Raw genomic sequence first — 23635 nt, 5'->3', positions numbered from 1 at the left:
ATTTTGATATCGTAACCAAAACTAGCATTTACCTTTAAACTTGTACTGTCCATGTCATGAGGATTTACCGTAATTTTGAATTGAAAAAAAATTCACAGTGAAATAAAAAAATGATTACAGTCAGCTTTCTTTTGAAGATGATCTAGTTTTTATTCCGGCCTTAATATTAACATCAGAATGATAATGATGAGAGGGTACCAGTACATGTAGATTTTATTTTTTTTCCAAAAACTTTTTTTAGCAGTTATCAGTCCGCGGGCTACTGCAAGGCCAGGTAGTGGGCACATTGTTGAATCAATTAACAGTGTCATTGAGGTGTTCTTCTACAAACACTACACTAAGTAGGTCATAGCACTCTCTGTGCTATCAATCAGCTGTTTCCTGACTCAGACCTAAAGCTGAAAGTCACCACAAGGACAAAATTATTGCAACAGAGTTCCTGTGAATATATGGACAGCATGCAGTCAGGCACGTATCATTGTGTGCGTATCACATGAGACAAAAGTGTATTGTGGATGGGCATTGCATTGATTATTTTGTCTGCTTCATGAATTCTCTTCATATCTACCCTACATACATCCTTGTGGCTAGTTTGGATTAGAAAAACATCTTTGTTCATTATTGATTACATTTACCAGACATTGAATTACATGTAACTGAGGGTATTTAAGGTTCCATTTCTTGTTAAGTTGCATCAGAACGATTCCAACCTTGTTACATCAAGAACAGCTACAACTGACTGACTGCTAGTACTACTGTACTGTGCTAGATATCATCAGCTCTCAATTCATTTTGGATCCATCTTCAATTCTGTTTCAATCTTGTGTGAGTTGTCTTTTTTCTCAACCAGATGTCTTTGTAGACTAAGTTCATGTTTTATGCTGCATTTTGCTTTCTTTACATTTACTACGACCAATGTACATGTCCAGATGTTAATACTGTACATGTAACAGCACTGTGTGTTCTTGTGTTCTTTAGTTATTTTTTATTTTTTTGCAATCTAGACTAGGGCTACAGAGTAGGCCTATGAAGCAGGTCCCATGTCTTTCCACCTTTTAATTTGAGATTTATTTCTTTTTATTCTGCAAAACAATTCAGTTGATAATGCCCAATCTTATGACCAGCTACGTGTATGTGCCGGTACAAAGTGTGCTGAAAATCTCAAAAAATTTTTGGAGGGACACAGAGATGCCAAGTTCAAAGACCAGCTATACGTGAGATTTTCTGTGAATCTGAGTGAGATCACAGACATTGTGTACAATGTATATGGGGATAGGCTGTAATAGTTGCGTGAGACAGAGATTTGAGGGGATGAACAAGAGTCCAAAATGCTTGAGTCTCACGCATAATGCGTGAGACTTGGTAGCTCTGCCGGGGACATGATAATTTTTTTTGGGAAAAAAACATCAGCCAGCATTTCACGCATAATGCGTGAGACTTGGTAGCTCTGCCGGGGACATGATAATTTTTTTTGGGAAAAAAATATCAGCCAGCATTTCCAGGCTGAACAAAACATGGTGCCGCTTTGGGATTTTGATATGAAATGCAGCATTTTGATATTGTTAAATAAAATGCATGAAATTCAATATTTTTCCACCATTTTCACTTTGAGTTTGAGTCAGATTTTTTAATGAATATCTGCCTAGCGAGCAAATTTTATTGGTGGGGTTCTGGAATGAAAGCAATTACCAGGCCAGTGCCTACACTACAGGTATGTATTGCAGGTGTAAAGATATTTTTAGGAATCACGTAGGTTTCGCGTATAGGGATGATAAGGGATCACTGCACTCTCCTTGGGGCACTTTGCAGATAATACTTTGATTATAAAAAGCACTGGAGATTTATTACATCTATGTATGTCTCATTTCTCGTGAGCCTCAGGTGAATAGACTTACAATTACAGTTGATTTATTATTAGATCAGAGTATACATGTATAGTCTAATTAAAGCCTGAATCTATTAATTATTAAATGTTTGTGTGAAATAATTCCAGGACCAGGAAATTTCCCTCTTTTTTTGTGCAAAAATTTATAGAGTATAGCCTAGCCCTACAATGTATCATGTGTTTTATTTTATACTTTTCAACTTGAATGTTAGGATTGAATTGAAACTGGCACTTTGCATTAGATCTGAGCAATTTGTAGTGCAGTTGCTTTGTTTTTTATAGCTCTACACAGAAAGACAAACATGACAAACTTGAGGTTCTTGTAGGATATTTCCCTGTTCATTCCAATTTTACACATGTGACCTTTGTTGAAGTAGAGTTAGCAGACAACATCAACTTTGCAGACTGTTTCTTTCACTTTTAAGGTCAAAGCTTTGTTTTCTTGAATTTTTGTACTTTTTATTGCTAAAATTAATGAAACAATATTTTGTGAAAGTTCATGTTGAAAGAGAATAATGTAGAGATTTTGGAGATGCTTAATTTAACCCTATCTAGGCTGGGAGGGGGCCTCGAAGGCCCCCCTCAACGAATCGTGCGATATTTTTGCCGTGCGAAGTTTTTTGACCACTCGCTGAAATTTTACTTTCACGTCTTGCACAACTTTTGAGACCAACTTTGCGTCGCCCGGGTACGGAGTTCCGAAATTATTTAACATCTACGTGCATGTCATTCCAAAAATTGCTTAAAAACATGATTTTGTGTACAAAGTCTATGCAAATTGTGTTTTCAACCAAAATTCATAAATGTATGATTATTTTTAGTTTTGCTGGTCTAAATGAATTTTATGATCTCAGAAGAGTCCGTAACCAATTTCATTGAAAAAAAATGAAAAACAAAAGGTAAAAAAAAGAAATACATAAGAAATTGCAGAAACAATATATATAAGAACATGATTTGATATCGCAATTTTTGCATGTGCACTTGCTAAGAACACCACAAAGAGTTTCCATACCAAAAATTAGTCAATTTGGAGCTTCATTTAGGGAGTTAGAGGAAAAAGTATGATTTTTGCATACTAATTACGCATAAATTAGCATAATCACTTAATAGCGATTCACATGAAATAAATTACCGTACAATTTTACAGATGATGTTCGAGGCAACCAGCATGCCAATTTTCGGGGCGGTCATGCGGTCGACGGCCGAAATCTTGGGGGGACCTGGGAGCCCCCCCTCCCCCGGCCATATGAACTCCCAAAATACCCCGGCCGAGATAGGGTTAAGGAGAACATCGACATAGATCTATCCCTTGAATTGTTGAAAGCCAAACGGTTGCAGCAACTCCCATACTTTAACATCTTTTGGTCTGATGCGGCCCGCCGGGTTTAAACTCCTGATTGTGAGATTGATGCTCTACCAACTGAGCCAAATAATTTGCAAGTCAAAGAAATTCTAACTTTCGCAAATAATCAATGACTTGTAGCATATTTAAAGTTGATCCATTACACATGTACATGTATGCCTGATGCCAGAGATAACCCATGTTGGGCTCTGTAGGTATAATAACTGATTGTGGCCAACAGATTATAACTTTAAAAGACCTGGAAAATTAGCAATTTCTTACAATTTCCATGTCATTTCTTGCGATTTGAAATTGCTTCTCCTGGGTGTACCTGCATGTCTGACAGTGAAGTGAAGAGAAAAAGAATTTTCCATTCTTTCAAGTAGTATGACACCCCTCCCCCGAATCACACCCTCAAAAAATGTTTTTCATATTTATTGGTTAAGATTTCCTGTATTTTGTTCTTATTTCTTTATCATACAGAAGCTCAGCAGCAACCACCAAGCATGCAACCAGAACTTGAGAACCAAACTACAGGAGAGGGGGAAGACTGTGGCACTCAGGTCAATGTCATCAATCGTATGGCTGCACTTCCTGTGGTCAGTTCAACTTTGTCCCAAGTGACCAATGCTTACAACTGGAGTAAGGACAAGAATAGTCTGGTCAAGTATACTCTGGAAATGGCTGAAAGTACTGTAGCCATGGCTGCTAGCACAGCCCAGCCGGTGGTCAATAGACTTGAAGGACCAAGTAAGATGATGCTTGCTTTCTTGTTTTGTAAACAAAAGTCAATCTTGCATTCTTTTTCTAACCTGTTAGGAGCTTCATGCTTGCATATATATATAATGTACATAATGAACATAAATCACATGAGGGGAAGTGTTTTTGCATTGCTTGTTATCTGCAGATGATAATTTGTAAAGTTCACTTCAATTGATTTTTTTTTTCGCCCAATCAAAATATCAAATCCCATATTGATAAAATTGATTTTCTCCTGCTTGAAACAAATTGTTATCTACAGCTTAAGGTGATCTTCAACTTGTGTAGGCATTCACAGGAAATAGAATAATTTGTTGTGGTTTTGAACTATTTAAAATGAGTCATTAGGATTAGGCAACAACTCTGATTGTAGTCCAAATGTTTTAATACATTTTTTTGTCCTTGTTGAATGAGTTGGCCATATTCTACTGTGGTAATCACCTTTACCCCCTCAATGAATTAGTACATGAGTTACATGTACATGATATATAATTCACTTCAATTGATGGTATTGCTGATTATGATTAGTGTGAAAGGCATGGGTCAATTCTGGAGGTCAGTATTCAATATGCACCTCAATATATTTATCTTTTCTTCAGTTTCTGCTGTTAATGAATATGCTAACCAGCAGATGGATAAACTTGAAGAGAAGGTCCCAGTCATCACTGAATCACCAGAGAAGGTATGTACTGTATCAAACTTGAAAGGCATCATCTTGTTTCCAATGTTAACATGTATACTGTCTTGTGATATGTAGACTTGATGTCATGAATTCATTTTTACTTGTATCATTTCTGGATTTGAAGAAATCTATGATGAATTTAAGCAAGGTTTTGTTATGTTTTTATTGCTATATTGAAAGTACATGTATAGCCCTGTCATGCTACTCATGTTACCTATTTATCTACATGATACAAGTTCAATCTTGAATCTTTACATTTGAAAACTCAAGTTTTTCATAAATTCAACATCTAAATAGTAATAATGCAACTTCATAGTGCCAAAATCCTCTTGGCAGACCGGAATGCCTAAGGCTCATAGAAAGTTAGGAAGAAAATAGAAACTTTTTGCCCAGAGTTTTAATGATTCAGCAGAGATACAAATTTGTATGTGTTAAGAAGTCTATTCCACAATGTTGGGCATGTGAGCAAAGGACCTTTCCCCCCTATGTTTATGAAACTGAATTACTTCTTAATCTAATCATCCACATATTTACCATTCCTCTTTAATTGCTTGTTTTGTCTTGATCAGATGATGATGAATCTCCAGGATGGCACTAAGAAGATGATTGAGAATACCAAGAAAGCTGGTTCAGATCGCATCAATAACCTTCTACTGACCAGACTTGGGAAGGCACTGACCACTGGAGTGGACACTGCTCTACTGCTTTCTGAGTTTGCTGTGGATTACTACCTTCCTGATGAAAACAGTAAGTAGTCAAGAAACGCACATCGTGTGTGTTACATTTAGAATAATAAAGAAATGGTTTTGTAATTGCATGGTTTCATATTTGTATGAAATATAAATTGTTCTGTAGGATTTGGTTTGGTTAAACAATTCAATGCAGTCAAAAGTAATCTTGGGATTTCCCCATGTAGGGATCACATCGTTATTATTGCCTCATTTCTTTTTCTTTTTCATCTTTGCACAATAATTTTACCTTTAAAAGTGATATTAGTGAAATTTATGTTCCCATTTATTTTCATCTCTTCATCTTTTCATTTTTGTGTCATTCATATTTTCTCACATTGTCCAATCATTAGACCATTGATAATAGTTTAGACCTGTGTCAGTTTTTCAAATTCTTTTGTCTCTCGTCTATCTCCTAGCCGCTAACAACGGTGAGGTGCAGGTCCCAGACCAAGCTTTAGCTGCTGCTGGAGTTGAACCTGAAGATCATATCCCTGAGGATAAGCCCCTTGAGGCGACTGTCCAGAAAGCAAGCCGTGTGTCCAACAAGGTCAGACGTCGTGTTGTCAACAAAGCCATGCGTAATGTCCGTTATGCTCAGAAGCGTAGTCAGGAGACGCTTGATAAACTGCACTTTACTGTAGACTTGGTAAGTGGGATTGTAACATATCCTGTTGAATCTGATCTCTGTAATTCCCATAGGCATTGTAAGGATTATTTTTACTTAAAAGATCAATGTATTGTCAGATTGTATTGAGATTCCTCAATAATTGTAATCAGAAAGTTTGTTATAATTTTACTATCATGCTCCCACTACTCCTCTCTTGATGCCTTCAAGATCTTGAATTATATGGTACAAAAAAAGTACACACATTATCTAGAATACAATTTGGATCACTCTTTAGAATTCCTAGCTACATCCTGATTAGGCCTGGTGCCCTCCTGCTTGCTGCTCCTTTCACCGACAATTCAAGGAACAAACCCGGTCAGCAAGCAAATGCTTCAACAACAAATTAATGTGTTCCCTTCTTTATGTTATTCTGCACTCAACTTTAACAATCAATTTATCCCCCTTTTCAACCTTTTTTCTTGATCAGATCGAGTATGCTCGTACAAACATCGATTCAGCTAACAAGGCTGTCCAGTCTCGGATTGACACCACCCATCAAACTCTCTCTAAAACCTGGGACGACTGGACATTGGAAGAAGAGAGTGATGCCAAGAAGGATGTTGACGCTGTGGTAAGTTAAAATCCTTTTGTCTTTAATAATAAGTTTATGATCATTATCATCATTAGCCATGATCAGCCCACTGCAAGGCGAAGGCCTCCACAAATCGGTGCCAAAGAAGCCAAAGGAATTAACAGAAAAATAAACAACCCCGTTTTAAATGAAAACTTCTGAATAAATTTGAAGTATGCATGTATAATAGTCCTTTGTAATTGAAGGAATACAAGTTATTACTTGATGATTTTTTTTTATTTGTTGTAAAATTGTATTATATCAGGTCTAGGTTATGAATCAGTTTATACTGATCGTGTTATCCTGAAAATGTTTCTTTTTCTTTTAAATTCTTGTTATTAATGTTATATTGAAAAATAATTTCTATCGTGCTTCTTTAGAACGGAGAACAGAAGACCTTAGCCATTGCTCGCAATCTTGCTGGTCGTCTACAAGTCTTGAGTGGTAACATTGCAGGCTGTGTTCGTCTTCTACCCCAGAATCTAAGAGGCAAGGTAGAGGAAGGTCGTGAGCTTGCTGATGCCCTTTATAACTCACTGGAAGAGGTAAGGTCCAATCCAACCAGCAATCAATTATCATTGTTGATTTGCGGGGGGGGGGTGGATTCTGTCCCCTTCTCGGTTTCAGCCTTGTCTGAATAGTGTGTTACATTTGGGGTAAAGGGATTGATAATTTCTTTTTTTTTTTTAATTGCTTGTTTTTATTGATTGTATATATTTTGTTTCTTTTTAATTGGATGAACGCACCATATTCTATGAGTGCCTCCTATTCAAAGGAGTATGTTCAAATAAATAAAATAAAATAAATAAATAACAGGTTGCTTTAGGAGATAAGATACAGAGTTCACATTTTTAGCTTTAACATAAATGAATCTCAACATTTCCTGGATTAATTGTAGAAGATGCACTGCTTTCTCAACGTATTGTTTGTCATTCATTTCATATAGATTCCCTTATCATTTGATCAGTCACTGTTTCATGGCAAGATATTATCCCCTCTTTGAATTGATGGAAAGCTATCTTCATTCTACCTCCTCCCCTTTCCCCTGTTTCTCTTCAATGGTTTATTATCCCTCATCAGCCCTCAAATAAAAGTGGAAGCATCTAATGATTTTGACTACTGGTATCCTCAAATCATCGACAACCCCCCCACCCCAAAGATTTGTTTCTTGTCCTACTTATGATGTATTAAGAACTTTTACATGTAGTTCCTTTTAGAAGTTGAAGAAGAGTATTATAGGTAAGTTTTAATTTTATTGGAGAAATGATCTAGCTCAGTTTTATCCATCTAGATATCATGACAAAGGGATTATTATGAAGCTACTCATTTAAAGAATTATTTTTATTTTCTATCTTTCAAATTTTATTATTTTAATAGTAGTGTTGTTTTTATTCCAATAAAAAAATTCAAACTTCGATATTACATTGTCAGTATTTTGGCATATAAGTATTAATATAAACATGTAGTAGCTTACTCACAGGGAAACCATTGTGTTTTGGAAATTCTTGCTACAGGTATAGTAGTGATAGTTTGCTTGGAAGTCTCAATTAGCTTTCACATCAAGGGATTTATTTGTTTCAAAAGAAATTTCTTCAACAAATTGGTAAAATGAGATAACTTTGATTGTAGGTGCAGACGATCCGTGATCTACCAGCCAATGTCCTTGTGACTGCTAAACAACAATTGAACAAGATGTCTGATATCTCCATGTCTGTTGCTGATTTCCTTGTCTCTTCAACACCACTTCAGTGGCTGGTGAGTCTTCATTTCTTGCCATATATTGTTTGCAAATGCTTGTGTAAACCACGTTGAATGTTAATCACTTTTATGAATACCTGTTGGAACGACAAACTCATTCTCATTGTAGAGAGTTGAGATAATTTTATGATATACCTTTCTTTATTGCAAATTCAAAGACTTTATTGCCAATTTAAAGCTTTGAAACTTTGTAAAGAGATTTCTCAGTGTATTCATTTTTCATTTTCGCTATAAATTCAAGATAAAGGCAAATACTATTCAAAGCTCTTTATCTTTTGCAAAATTGCTCTCTTTGAAAAAAATGGAACAGTAAGATACTGTTGGCATATGCAGAGTTAAATACAAGAATTTATAGATTTGGTGCATTGTTTCCTTTTGGGGGGGGAGGGGGAGGGGCAAAGTGGATTTTGATGGGAGGTCCATTTTTTCAGGCCAGTTGTCTCTTTTTTTATATTAAATCAAGCATCTCTGGTTTACACAGCATTTGTGAATGAGTCTTAACTTTTGTAGTGTTTAAATATTGTTTATCATTCTGTGTTATGGTATTATTCATTCATTATCAGTTGTTAACCATTCAAGTCTGGTCCTATTCCCCTCTTCCTCATTCAAATCATAGAAATTTATTATACGAAAAAAAGATTAAATGAAGATAATTCCAAACTGTAACAAGTGGAAATTCCTGAGTTGTAATCGTGTAAGTCCAGTTCTGAGCAAAAAAAAAATTGTACTGAAAACTTGTTAGGATTTTTAAAACTAAAAGATGAATTAAAATAGTAAGGAATATGTGCATTTTTATTTCAGAGTCAAACCCCACTGACAATGAAAAAGCCTTTTGATCTTAATTTTAAAAGCCTACAAAATAATGATTTTTAATTGGCTGTTATCCTATTCAAATGCTTACCATCTATATTCTGGAATATTTGTCTTTAAAAAAGAAATCTGTCAAGGTTTTGATGATAAAGAGAGGGCATGTTTACATCTGTATAACCAAAGACCTGGGATATTTGTCTTATCCCGTTTCATCCCCCAAATTTTCAAGATTTAGAATGAAAAGGGGGAGGGGTGGGGGGCTAGTTGAACAACTATATTTCATTTAATTCTAGTAATTAGAATGTATTAAACTTATCATCTATATTCAATGGTATGTATGTGGTATCTATTAATTTTATATCTGTCATTCCATCTTTATTCTCATCAACTTCCACAGTATCTGTTTCTGATTTGGTTTTATATTTTATTTATTTTTTGCTTGCTTGAGCTTAGTTCAGTTGCTTTGATTTTGTTGCATGGTGAACCTGTGAATTTGCGTGCTGCTATTCTATGCCTCTTTAGCCTCTCCAGTCTATTTTGACTCAAAATAAAATAAAAGGCCCCGCTAAACATGCATATCCATGACAGTGTCTAATCGAGTCATTCATTGCCAGGTTTGAATATTGAGCAGGTCCTCACTTTGATTACCCCATCTGGCGGGATACAAGGTTGAGTGTATCTTTGTATTTGCAAGTAGTACATTGCAACAAATTATTCCCAGAATACAAGATTCTTCACTGTTTAAATACCCTAAAAGTTCAGAATTTATAATGATTCTTTCAGTCAACATGCAAAATACTTTATATACACTATTTTGGCAAAGATTTTAATGTTCAAGGGCCACTGCTGGTTTCACAAAAATGAAAAATATTTCGTCGAAAACAGAACGATTATTGTGTTTTTGACATCAAACATGGCTTTCTCTTATATCTTTGAAATTTGATCACATCAGATTTGTCAAACTCTTATGCAAGATGGTACACAACTGGTTCATGCACTTGTATTCCACTATCTTACAATGTACATGTACATGATAAGCTGTTGGATTTATTCCTTCATTAAGACAAGGTTTCATTGTATAATTACATTTTATTTGAAATAACTAACTGCTTACATGTACATGAAGTATTTATTGAAACCCATTTCTTATTCAGATTCAGTATTCATTTATATTTTTTAGTACAATAATCAACAGTTACATGTATCTGACAGTGAGAGAATGTGTTAAAAAGTTTTGCAATAGTACAAAATTAGCACAAGTAAAATTGGTTGTAAATAAATCCTATGCATTGTGAAACAATATTGCAATCACCTGATTAAACTTGAATGACAACAATATCCTGTTACTATTGACTCATCAGCACAATCTTGAAAGTCGCATGAAAGGTATCTACTACAGGTCAAAGTTCTAAAACCTTGAATAGAAAGAAATGCTGATGTTTCTTTGTTTAACCTTGCCATTATATCAGCAAGGTCTTAGCATTGAATCGAGATTATCAGCAAAGTTGTAGCATTACATCAATAATTGATACCATATCATCTTATCTAACCAACTATTGATTTTACATTTTGAAACTTCTGACTCAGATATCCTAGAAAATTTGACCCGTTGTTTTATAAGATAAAGGAGACAAACTTTATTTTTGGTAAATCCCCCCCCCCCTTAAAATCTTAAGCATGAAATGGGTCAATGGGCTTAAAATTTGAGGACATAACCTTCATCAGTAGTCTTAAACTAATATCCAATTAATATGTTATGCGAAGGCTCGAACAGTTATTTTAAATGAAAAGTATAAACTTCTCCAAGAGAGGGTGCTATATTAGAATTTAGTTCCTAACAGCCGGAAAAATGCCATGTTTAAATTCTAAGTAGTAGAAATGCATTTTAATTACTAAGCTTGTATGATATTGTAATGTTCGATGATATTTAGCTCACATTTATGCTCCTTTAATACCAAAGCTATGAAAAACAGGTTTCAAGAAGAAAAAAAGATACATCAATATTCATGAAAGGAAGTCAGTTTCTACCCATTAAAATGGTTCTATAATCTAAACAACTAGCCACTATACGAAACTAGTAAATGATAAGATAAATTTCTAGACACAACAAACATAGGTAGCTGTTATGGGCTTGACATGTTAAAATGATAAATTTGTGAAGGTGATATTGTGGAATTGAACAGTAGATTGCAAAGTACAGTATGTTGTGAGCACTGGAAAAAATAACAGGCAAAGCTGTACTGCATCATATTAATAATTTCTGTAGTTATACATGTAGTAGGGCTCGAATGCTGTGTAACAAAGAAATGATAGGTGTAAGTAATGGAGCTTGAAAAAATTCAAAATAGTAATTCACATAATGATTAATTCAACCAACCGTCAAGGATCATGTGGTTCCTTCAATTTCAAAGCATTTCCCATGGATTATAATGATACATAATATTACAATGTCCTACTGGGGGTATATATAACTAAGAATATTGTAGAGCATGGGGGGGTTCAGGTGAGGATTGTGCAATACGGTCGCAATTGCACACCTTTCAAGATTACTAACGGCATACTTCATAGAAATAGCAAATACTTGAAGAGAAGGATGAAAGTAGAGCATGAGTGCAAGAGTGATTGAGCTGATGAAGAGTGTATGGTGTGATAGAATGATACCAGTGAATGTTGTAGGAAGAGCAGGAGCACTCATCGGAGCCTGCTCTGTAGAACCATCTATCAAACATTGCCATCCTTGATTTTTCAACCATCCGCAGGTACCCCAACAGGTGAGACAATACTTAGACACTTCTTCTTCCACGTCCAATGGACATGTCGCTGAAAGCACCCCATCGCCCCTTGGGGATCACACCTACACCAATAATGGCTCCCGTTCCCAATGACTAGCCACTGTAGACCTGCTGCAGGGCGTGGCACCAGGTATGGCATGGCGTCCTCCTCATGACACTTCCCCAACCGGTTTGAAGCGAACCGGCCCACATCGCTCACATGATACCCTGAACTGTGATAAGATCATGCACCCATATGATTCTAAGGATGCGTTGAAGCAAGCCGTCCTTGAGGCAGGGTCGATCAGGGCAGGTCCATTCAAGGAGCTCCAACGCTCCCTGCATGTCCTAGTCCAGTCCATTTACATCACAACCTCCCTTCACATCCGCATCAAGGTGACAGGTCCAGATCGCTCCACCAAGCACCGCTCTCGTATCGATTTCACTGCATCTTCATTGATGTCTTTACCCCATCCTGCCTCTCATCATTGCCGTCATCCCTCTATCACATCAAGGGCTATGTCTGTCACAGACTGATCAATGACTGGTTTCATCATTTTCACTTTTCATCACCTTAAATTTTGATTTTCTATCGAAATGGGGAATTCTAGTTCAGATTTTAAGAAAAAAATGCCAGGACACAGAATTGATTTTCTGTCCACACAAATGTGCCATTTTATGTGAACAGCATCAAAATTTATGCAACTACATGTATGTGAATGAAATATCAAAATTTAGGTGAAAATTTCTCTGTTAAAAGCTTGTTAATTTCTTGTGTAAGCTGTTTTTTATTTACTTGAATCATTGTGATTCAGGAAGTATCAAGTATGCATGTATTCTAGTTGGAAGCTGCAGCATTGTTACACGAGACTGATGTCAGAATAAACATGTTATATCTTCAAACCTGAAAAGGGGGAATTTTAAGTGAAATAAAGAATTGATGCATAAAATCTTGGTTTTATTTTGTGAATCTTCTCATTTTAAATTGAAATAAATTGTGATATGAATTAGCCTAGAGATAATTTACATTGCTGCATACTACATGTACATACTGTACATTATTATATTTTGATACCATTACCAAATTTGTATGTTAAATTGATTTCACAATGAAATGAAAATTGAAAATTTACAAATTGCTGCATACTACATACATTATTATATTTTAACACCAAATTCTGAAATATCAGCCTTATTTCAAATAACTTTGCTAGATAAAACAGCTTTATTAGATTTTTGTAATGACATAATTATTTTTTTTTTGTATAAAATTGTTTTCACAAGACCATCTAGACATTTATTTCAGTCTTTTCAAAGGAATGATATTCTTATTGATTCTGACATTAAGAGTATGACTTATAAAAGCTCTAGGTAGTGTTTAAAACTTTGAATTTATGATAATTTCAAAATGTTCATGGATTTTACATTTTTATCATTTTATCTATGAAAAATAAAAGAAGTGCACTCATTTTGTTTCTGTTGTGCAATTGTGAGGTGTATTTATGCTGATCATTTTCACAAGCAACTTTCACTATGTTTATATGCATGCACAGATCTATAGCACATGTCAGTACTTTTATATTTTCTATGAAAAAAAAATTATTGTTTGCTTTTGAGGTGATGAATCAAATGTATCAAACAGTCCATAAATTGTCATTTATTTTAAGGTTGACTATTAATACAATTATAATTACTTTCAAATCAACTTTCATCTGTGGATTAAGGGTGTTTTTTTTTATTCACAAGTCAACAATTTTGCATGAGCTGATTTTGTAGTTTTAAGGATTAATTTTCTTCTGTAATGTATTTTGAAAATTTTATTCATTTGTATACTTTTTTTTGAGGGGGGGGGGGTAAGGTTGGGTCATTTATTTTTTAATATCTTTCATTAAATGCTGAAATACAACAAACTCTTCCAAGATAGATAAAGTATATTAAAGACTGGATTAATTGTACTCATTTCTATGTGTTGTCATTTTTAAAGGATGGTTTCATGTTTTACACCTGTGTGACCTGTATGTGCCCATCCCCTCCCCCCCCAACAAAAAAAAATGACGATAAAGGGTATTGGTTACAATAAAAGCAGAAAACTGAAAGAAACATATTTTTATTGAAATTAAGAAGGTTTGACAAAATTTGTAAAGGAAATAACAGAATTGTGAATATTCAAAGATGTGATGATTATACAAAGAGAACAGCTGCCCCATAGGCTATTGGTTTTGTTAATTGTAATTCCTAAATTTCCATTTTTAATGATTCATGTTGACTGGAAAACCTCTATTTCATAAAAGCATACATGGTGTATCTTACCATATTAAATGCACAGTTTCTAAAAAAATAGTTATTTTTATTCCATAACTATGTATTTCTTCTCACATCATATCAAAACATTATACATCAACTTTCATTTTGTTGAAACAGAATCATGTTTAACACATAAATGTCGCCTGTAAGCACAACATTTGTGAAATAATCTTTTTTTTTTGCTGGTTATGTTTTTTCATTTGTCATTTGACATGTCAGTTAATATTTGAATTGGCAAAAGTTGCATATTTGATTTTGTTACAAAAAGACATTTTTCACTTGATCTATTTTTTCATTTGGTGATCTATTACTTTACATTCCCTTATCTGCACCATTTTGTATTATGGCTACTATCTTCAATGCTTCAGAAGGTAAAAAAGAATGTACATTGATGTGTGTGTGTGTTTTTTAATATCATTTCTGTTTGCACGTGGGTACTGTTAGCAAAATTCATCAAAGTTGCAATGATTTGATTTCATGTGAAAATTTGGGGGGTATTGAATATCAGATAAAGAAAGAGGGTGGAAAAATGAAGAAGAAAGAAAAGGTGAGAAGGAAGGATAGAAAAATTGAGAAAGAATGTAGGATAGAAAAATTGAGAAGGAATGTTGGAAAGGAAGAATATAAGAAAGAAAAAAAGTAAGAGGGAAAGGGAGAAAGCAAGACGGAAAAGGATGAAAAGAAAGAAGGAAGGAAAGAAAAGGTAAGACAGAAAGATGAATAGAAGGAAGAAAGTTCTAGTAAAAAGCCCCTCCACTTTTTTTTCCAAAACCATTTACAGAAACGTTAGAATGACCATCTGATTGTGAATTTTTGCATGGTCAGCCAACCCTCAACTTTCAAACAGTTCCGTCGCCCTGTACGTTTATCAATCAAATTTGATTATCTACATGTTGGTCTGGGACCGACATATTATGTCACCATCCATCATTGCTTTCATGTGTGGCGTTTTCACCATTTCATATAACTTTCTCTGTCATCAAATCTGTCTGATTAACTACTTCCCCTTCTTACTCTATATTCAGTATTTAACCATGTTGCTGTATTATCTTTATCATATGTGGGGCAAGTAATGCAGGGCACATGCCACTTGGATGTCATACATTTGTTATAAGTCCAAAGGGAAGTAAAAAAAGGGTTATGTTTCCGGGGGGGGGGGGGGGCACTTACATCGACGAGTGGATACCATGCCCGTAAAAAAAACACGTAAAAAGGATGTCTTTTTCAAGATAGGGCACGTTACGTATGTAACGTGATAAGGGTGTCAAAAACACAAATATATTGAAAAAAGGGTATCTATTTCGCTCGGAAAAATATACGTGTTTAGGGTCAACTATGCGGGGATGATGAAACAAAATCAAAATGGTTTATAAAGGATGTCCTTTTTGCCCCAACACTACGTGTTCAGAGTCCAATTTGCGTGAGGTGTGGAAGTTGGGGCCGTACTAAACCAAAATAATGGTGTGTAAAGGTAAAACGACCGACGGACCCGTGACATAACAATAAAATATCGCTGTACTTGTTTAGGGGTTCATTTCGGGGAACACTTGCCAAGAGTATCGTTTTGTTTCCAATACTTGTTAAGGGGTGCATTTTCAGAATATGGAAAATACATTGCTGTACTTGTTTAGGCGGCTCAATTCTGGGAATACTTACCAATAGTATTTGTTTCCAATACTTGTTAAGGATAGGGTTTCACACGCCAATACTTGTTAAGGGGTGCATTTTCAGAATATGGAAAATACATGTACGTGTTTAGGGTGCTTTTCAAGACCCTGTGGTCGCGCATGGTATCCATTCGTCAATGGAAGTGGCCCCTCCGGGTTATGTTCGTAGATTCTGGAGTTAAAACAAGACGAGTAGTTGTCTCTAAAGCCCATTTCCTCTCAATTTTCAACCAAGCAGCAAAAAAAAAATGTTTGGTGTGAATATTTCACAGATATAAAACATGTTAAACTGGTCAGGTATTTGAAGATATTTTGTGAAATGATATTCAGGTAATGTTGTCTTAAGTAAAACCTTTTGGGATTGTAGAAATATGTATCCCCTCTCTCTCTCTTTAATATCTTGTATATCTGTGTTTTCATATTTTATATTTCTTTCAATTCATGAATTAGAAGGGTCTATAATTGTCATGAAACTTTTTTCCCAGTTGCCTACCTTTGTAAAGCATCACTGCACTGCGTCTAAGCACATACAACTGCATTTCATATAAAAGCTTTAATACTTTGCTGTGATTAGTTGCTTTGCATTCCATATTTTGGTGATAGGGGAATCAAGTGCATTTATTCTATTTTGAATGAAGTGCATGAGCAACCACTGAATTCTCCTTTTCATCCATCCTATATCTCCATGCAGGTTCCTGATGTGGACATCGATTCCATTGAGTTTGACAACTTGGCAGGGTCTGATGAATATGACTTTGATATCCGTAGTGACACCTCCAGCGACCTGTAATTGTTGACCTTTGACCTCTGCACAGTTTCTTCAATGCTTCTTCATAAATTCCATATTAGGCCTAATTTCTTCAGGAAATCAGTAGACTGCAAAATTGTGTACATTTTGTTCTTAGAAATGGCAGAAGTATTTTTTCGTATTTGATAACTTGTTGCAATGTAATTTTCCTGTTAAAACAACATTACAATGGAGAATATTGTGAAAAATGAAGAAAGACTTCTCTTGTGTTAGAAAGTGATTTGATCCTCACTACTTTTTAAGGATTTCTATCGTTAAACAATAATTCAAGTAGTTACAACTGTTACAAATGACATCAACGTGTACAGTCACACCACAGGTTCCTATGGTAATGAGCAAATAGGCCAGATTCATCCATATCCTCTTATGGCTGAATCCTCCTTCCTGCAAAATGTCTTCAATTGTGATATTTTCTTTCTCTTAAGAATTTACCTACTTCATCCTCTAGTCAAATGAAATATCTGCAAAATTGACAGAGTAAATGTTTCTCTTTCATGTAGGTCACTTATTATGTATAAAATATTTTGATAGATGAGAGAATTTCAGGCCTGAAGATGTGCATCAAAACTGAATCTTCTTCCTCCGTTTTCTTTTGAAAATTGTGCAAAACTTTTTATTCTGAGCCTGAAAGATATCTAGAATATATATCATTACAAAGCTGAATTTCTATACTTTCTCACAATGTCACTCTTAATATGCAAGATCTTTTAATCGGGTCAAGATCACACTTTTCCCACCAAGTTACAAGACAAGATTTCTAAAAATTTTGGAGTAGCATTAAGTCTAGATTTCTGATTGGCTGGATAATGCTTCAAAGCAACAAGCACAGGGAATGAGATTACCACATGGGGAGTGTGACTTTGCCGTGAATCCAGCACTGGAGGCATTGAGTGTATGGTCTCTTTGACCAATCAGAGTACAGTATTCTTGTTTTCAAGCTGCTTTTTATGTACTTGGCCAATGAATAGTGTGATCTTGACTCGATTAAAACAATTCTTGTTCTTGTTTTGACATCTATACCATTTTAAAGCATAGATATTAAGCTTTATCATGATTTCAAAATCATTTAGGCTCAAACAAAAATAAAGTGTAAAAATAATTTTTTTCAGGTGAAAATCATTACTTTGTAGCATATTTTAGATCGAAGTTTCACCTACATTACAAAATCTTTAAATGAATTCAAACACATGACCTGAAAGAATAATCTTCTTTACAATACTGTAGTACCAAAATCATGAAATTTGATATATATATGTAGAGCAGCATTGACCGAATGAAAAGAGGTGTTATGGTCTGCATCAAGCTCATTAAATATGCAAAACCTCTCCTCTAGTTATGAATATCACTTGGATGAAAGAAACCACTTTTTGGGACCTACCTAATGACTGTGCAGGTGTGATGTTATCTTTTTGATTAACTGTCAAAGATTTGTTTGTTAGTACAGCCAATATGTGCTCATACACAATCATACTTAAGTTTTCTCTTGTCTTGTATCTTGGCATCAAATTTGTGTATTTTCTTTTTTCTCTCATTTTGATTCTAAGAAATTTTAATCTGGTGCCCAGATGTCACTCCACTCCTGCACAATTATCTGTAAAATTAAAAGATGCCATTCTTTTCTAGATCATTCTTTCATGTGTGCATGAGTGTTGCAGGGTTTTAAACTTATAAGATACATTCAATTGTATAACTTTGTGAAACTAGGTAAATGGCAAACAAGGAACAAAAAAAATACAATCAATTTTGAAAAGAGATTGTATCTACTCATATACTGTATATTACATGCCCTGGTCAGAGAGTATATAGAAAGCAGAGGTATTCTAATCTAGGTGGAAAAATGAAATGCAATGGGATTACTCAATTTTATGTTTTCATGTTAAGTATTCTCAAGTAATATTCAATGGTGACTAGCTTCATCCATACTATTTAATTTATAATAGTTTTTATGTCCATCATCTTATATCCAGCATACACATTGGTACATTGGTTGAATGTGTTATTATGTAGCTTTACATATTATATAGAAAAACATTAATACCGGTATTCAAGGACTCTATTACTATGTTCTTCAAAGTAGAAACAATAAAAATCTTTGATACCCGACTTAAAATAAATGTAGCGTCTCAGAAATGTTTGGGCAAAAATGATTAAAAATTTAGAATTGATTTTGACTCCCTCAACATAATTTTAATTCTAAATGAATTTAAGATTTAATAGCATCTCAATTTCTCAAGGTAGAGCATGTAAAACTTTGCCTTTTGGGCTACATATAAGCTCTGAGTCAAGTTATTCAGCCAAAGCACCAAATTATTATTTATTTACTTATATTTGTTACCAAACTTGACCAAATTTAATCATTGCAATGTTGATGTGTTTTGGATTCATCAAACCAAGATTTAATGAGCATGTTTATACAGTGGAGTCAGTAGAGGAATTAATAGTTTTATGGTGTTAGTGTTTTATAGTGTTGGCTGTGTTAAGAGCATGATTCGGGCTGTTTACATGTACATGTAAGTAAGCATTAACATTAAATTTGCTGATTTTAAGTGTCAAGATTGTGAGTCAGGCTGCCTAATCCAGCTCTAACACCAAACATGAAATTAAGTATGGTTCTAGTGTCAAGAAGTCCTTATGCATCATCTAGCACAGTGGGTTTCCAAATTGACACGTAACATGTATATATAACCCAACACTATCCTACAATGTACCACCAAGAATTTTAATTCCATGTTTTTTATGTGGGTGGTGTAAACATTAACACTTGATCGAAACCAACACTGCTTTCAACACCTAACTTGTAATCATCCTTTGAATATTCTGAGACATTTTTCTTCAATATCCTGTATTATACAATCTTAGAGCATGCTTTTTATCTCCATCACTTTTACATGGAGACCATTTATGCATGGGTAGTATAATATATCAATTGCAAAACTGAATCAAAACAGAAAACTGTAAAATGATTAGAATGTGAGAATAAATGTATACATGTAAAACAAAAAAGAAGTATATGCACAGAATTATAAAGAAATTATAAAAACTAACATTTTATGTTGAAGGTAAATTGCAATAAAGTTCTTGTGTTATGAAGATATTTAAGTTTTTACCAGTGTTTCAGTGTAGAGTATTACAGGCTCAAATTCACAAAGGTGAATTTGAAAACCATCGGTTCAATCCAATGCTGTGCCAAATCTGACGCCTGTTGCTGTGGTTATTTATGCTATTTTCCTCCGTTTTGAAAAGTGGACTTATTAATTCAAAACATTCAAAGCATAATTTATACATGAAATTTGCATAAAACCATGGGTTCAACCAATGTTTTTCGAAACCACCTTTGTGAATTTGGGCCATTGAGTTGGATGTGAGATGACTGAATATTGTGTGATAACTGATAAGTAGATGTAGATTTGTTTTTATGACCTCAGTAAAATGATTTAAATAGTTTTTCACATGGTTGATGAAACAAGACTACATGTACTTCAGGAGAAAATAGGGATGAGGTATTTTCATTCGTTCTTCGATCAATTCGCTTGTGATAAATGCATTTTGAAATAAATTCTCTTAAAATGTCCAACTTTATAACAGTTTATGTATCCTGATACAAAGTGCACATCCACAAGAAATTTAGCCTGTTTTCAAATAATGATGGTTTGGTTAAAATTGCAAATTTACACATGCTTTATGCCAAGTATTCTACAGTTAGCACAATTGAAAGTTTCATGATTGATATTACCAATGTTATCTAGCAGATTTGTAGAGAGCAAGGGGGGAAGGAAAGAGTTATAGAAAGAGAAAAAGAAAGAGAGCAAGAGAAAGGGGGTGGGGATAAGAAAGAGCTGCCAAATGGGAGGCAATTGGGTAGTGAAAACATAGAGACAAAAAAAAATAAGAGAAAGTTTTATGCTTATGGTGATGAAAGAGAAGAGATAAGTTGAAAAAAATTGCAAGAATATAAAAATGGAATATTTGTAGTTTTGTTGAAAATGCATAAAAAACAAAGTTTTCAGTGACTTGGAAGACAAGCTCCCTTATATCCTGTCAAATTATAATAGCATGAAACAAAGAAGAAATTGCAGTTTATGGAATTTACATGAGAGTAGGAGAGTAGATCTTATTTAATAATGGGGAGGGTCCACACCCGGTGTGGTCACTCAGCCGCAGAGGGGGACACGTATGACTGTTAACACAAATGCAAGTGACCCCATATTGCAGTCAATTTCAAGGACATTTTGTGAAATTTACCCCCCTATTTTCACGCAAAACAAGGACAAAATTGCGGTAAAATGGTACCTTGAAACACCCCTAATTATAAGATTGTAAGGACACTTTTGCCCATTTCGCAAATTTACCCGTATTTACCGTATTTCTAAGAACAGGCCATTTACACCCTTTCCTCATTAGAGGAAATTGCAATACATGCGTCAGAGTGCTCAGTCCTTAAAGATGACGAAGAGCCATGTCATACTGATAAAATAGTCCAAAAGAACTTTATTTTTCTTGAAAAATAAGAAAAGTAGAATTCTTTGTAAAAATAAATGTAGAGTTGTCCATATAAAGATACAGAGCATGATGCGCGCGCCCTCTGCGGCTGGTGACACGGTGATGGATTTTACTTCCCGTAATCGTTCTCACCTTTTTCCTGACCCCTATTTCCATCAGATCGAGGACGGTGAGCACCCCTATTTTCACTACTTCGAGGAGTGTTCTGTGCGCGGACATTCCGTGAAATTGACCCCTTTTCCCGCGATTTTGGTAACGGTCATGCGGTCCCAAAGTCATATTGAGCGACCCCACCGGGGGTCCACAAGGGCCAAGTGCATGGGCCTGGGAAGCGGGGGTGCTGAAGCACCCCCAAGACTTTCCGAGGGGATGCTGTGTGCATTATTCTCGATAGGCAGCACCCCCTGGAATTCTTGTAGGTGTGGAAAATTGGAGAAATGTAAGGAAAATGACCTTCATTTTTAGTTAAACCTTGTACTATTTTTTTTTGCTTGTCAAATTTCTTGGGACCAAAACAACTTTCATTTTGTAGTAAAACCCCCTTTTTTTGCTTGTCGAATTTCAGGGGATCATTTTGTAGTAAAACAAGTTTTTTGTTTTGTTTTTTTCTTGCTTGTCAAATTTACTACAGCACCCCCAGCAAAAAAAAATTGTTCCCAGGGCCCTGGCCAAGTGTTACATGTTTGTCTTCTTTAAAACATTTTTGCCTTAACTTGAATGTCAATCGTGTAAATTGAAATGTACAACACTAGACATTTTAACCATGTTGAAGCAAACTACATGTATGTACCTTTCGGGCATGTTTTTAAACCGAAAGGAAGGTTTGAGAGATTGAGCTAGCAGAAATTACTTTGATGTTGACAAATTTAATCCACAGCCTTGTGGGAAAAACACATCTGACATCACAAAAGCATGCAAGTTCTAGAAATTATATTGTTGTAGTTCTTTTTAATTGTGATAGATATCTGTCATTCCTTTATTTTATTGATGTTTCTCTCTCTCTCTCTGCTTTGAGAATTAGACGTCAACTTCAGGTGGGGTGTTTCAAAAAGTGAGTCTGACTAGAAATTGCAAGACCTCATACTAATTGCACTTCTTTGCATAAACACTCACAAAAGACTTCAAAATAAATTGTGTATGTATCTTTCATTTTACTTTAACTTCAATTTTACTCTAATATGCTGAAATGATAATACATCGAATAACATAATATATCAATGACATGTCTGTACAGAAACTATGATAGCAATAAAAATATTCAAGATTTAGGTTTAAGATACTTTATCAAAGAAATATTGATATGATCAAACAACCATGTACTGCAAGCTATTGCATGAATCATGAAAACTTGATTTGTCAAAAAAAATCCTAAAATTTAAATGCATGTCCTAATTGTGCACATTTAATTGGCTGAAAATGTGAGAAAATAGACTTGTGTTTGATTTTTCAGGATTTTGTCCCAATGCAAATTTTATGCAATTGTAAGACCTATGAAAAATAGTACCATAAAGTATGATCCAATAACATAATTACAATTCTAACAAACATTGATTTATACATGTATGTACATTAGTCTGCTTTAAAGAAACATACAGGTGTACATATTCTGTGGTATATCTACAATTATACACATGTATACAACCTTGTATAGAAGTCAACGGATATCAAATAGGCAAGATTTTTATTCATCTTGGAGCCTTGTTTTCTGAATTCAGGTTTAACTTTAGGTATGTCTAAATCCTCAAATAGAAACATACAATGTAAATAAGGTTGGGATATTTTGGTGAGATATTTTTAGTATGGTTTATGGCTTATTAAAGTTAAACTGGAGTTCAGAATATGGTCAAGGGTCTCAATCAGGTGAGCATTTCATCATTTTCAACCAAAAAGTTGTCAGATCTGACATCTTTCCCTTATGTTGATTGGCTGATAGGCACTGTTCCTATGGTAACTATCGGATAAAATGGGACTTGTCGGATATAACCTCTGACAAGTCTTTTCATGAAACACTCCCCAGAAATGCCAAGGTTCTGCAACCAATAGGTGCAAGAAACAGGCCAATGTTTGCAATTCCATTCTAATGTTCTGACCATCAATGGATACAGTAGCAGGAGCCCACTATGACTGATCTGATCGAAGCGGTGAGTACCACGTGCAACTGGGAATTAAAGTGCAACTTTAGTCACATCTTAATCTTTGTAAAACGTCGAGTCTTCACCGGTGGGGGGGGGGTATTCCATGGAAAGTGAATGTGACAACTCCTGAAAGTACATATATGTACCTCAAGACAGATCAACAAATTTAATGCTTTGACGTCTTCCTATAATGTTAGTTTTTGCAAGAAACAAAAATTATAGCAAATTAGTAGTAGAAGGGCAAC

At 34.8% G+C, this 23635-nt stretch overlaps 1 protein-coding gene across 7 annotated transcripts in view; it reads left to right on the top strand.

Annotated features, from left to right (window-relative positions):
• LOC121416323 (perilipin-2-like) overlaps nt 1-19029 on the top strand; it is a 39187-nt gene extending 20158 nt beyond the window's left edge. For 3 of the 7 annotated variants that reach the window (XM_041609881.1, XM_041609883.1, XM_041609877.1), the window contains exons 2-9: nt 3711-3977; nt 4586-4668; nt 5238-5415; nt 5816-6045; nt 6494-6637; nt 7018-7182; nt 8267-8392; nt 11965-12658. In XM_041609881.1, the coding sequence (XP_041465815.1) occupies nt 3711-3977; nt 4586-4668; nt 5238-5415; nt 5816-6045; nt 6494-6637; nt 7018-7182; nt 8267-8392; nt 11965-12090 (1319 nt within the window). In that variant the 3' untranslated portion in view covers nt 12091-12658. Of the gene's footprint in view, nt 1-459; nt 826-3710; nt 3978-4585; nt 4669-5237; nt 5416-5815; nt 6046-6493; nt 6638-7017; nt 7183-8266; nt 8393-11964; nt 12659-16638 lie in introns of those variants that run through there. The other 4 variants (XM_041609879.1, XM_041609878.1, XM_041609882.1 and 1 more) reach the window with 4 other exon arrangements.
• The last annotated feature ends 4606 nt before the right edge of the window (nt 19030-23635 follow it).

This window comes from Lytechinus variegatus, chromosome 5 (assembly GCF_018143015.1).
Source record: "Lytechinus variegatus isolate NC3 chromosome 5, Lvar_3.0, whole genome shotgun sequence".
Lineage (NCBI taxonomy): Eukaryota > Metazoa > Echinodermata > Echinoidea > Temnopleuroida > Toxopneustidae > Lytechinus > Lytechinus variegatus.
The sequence above is the reverse complement of the archived record's forward strand: the minus strand, read 5'-3'. Positions and strand labels throughout refer to the sequence as shown.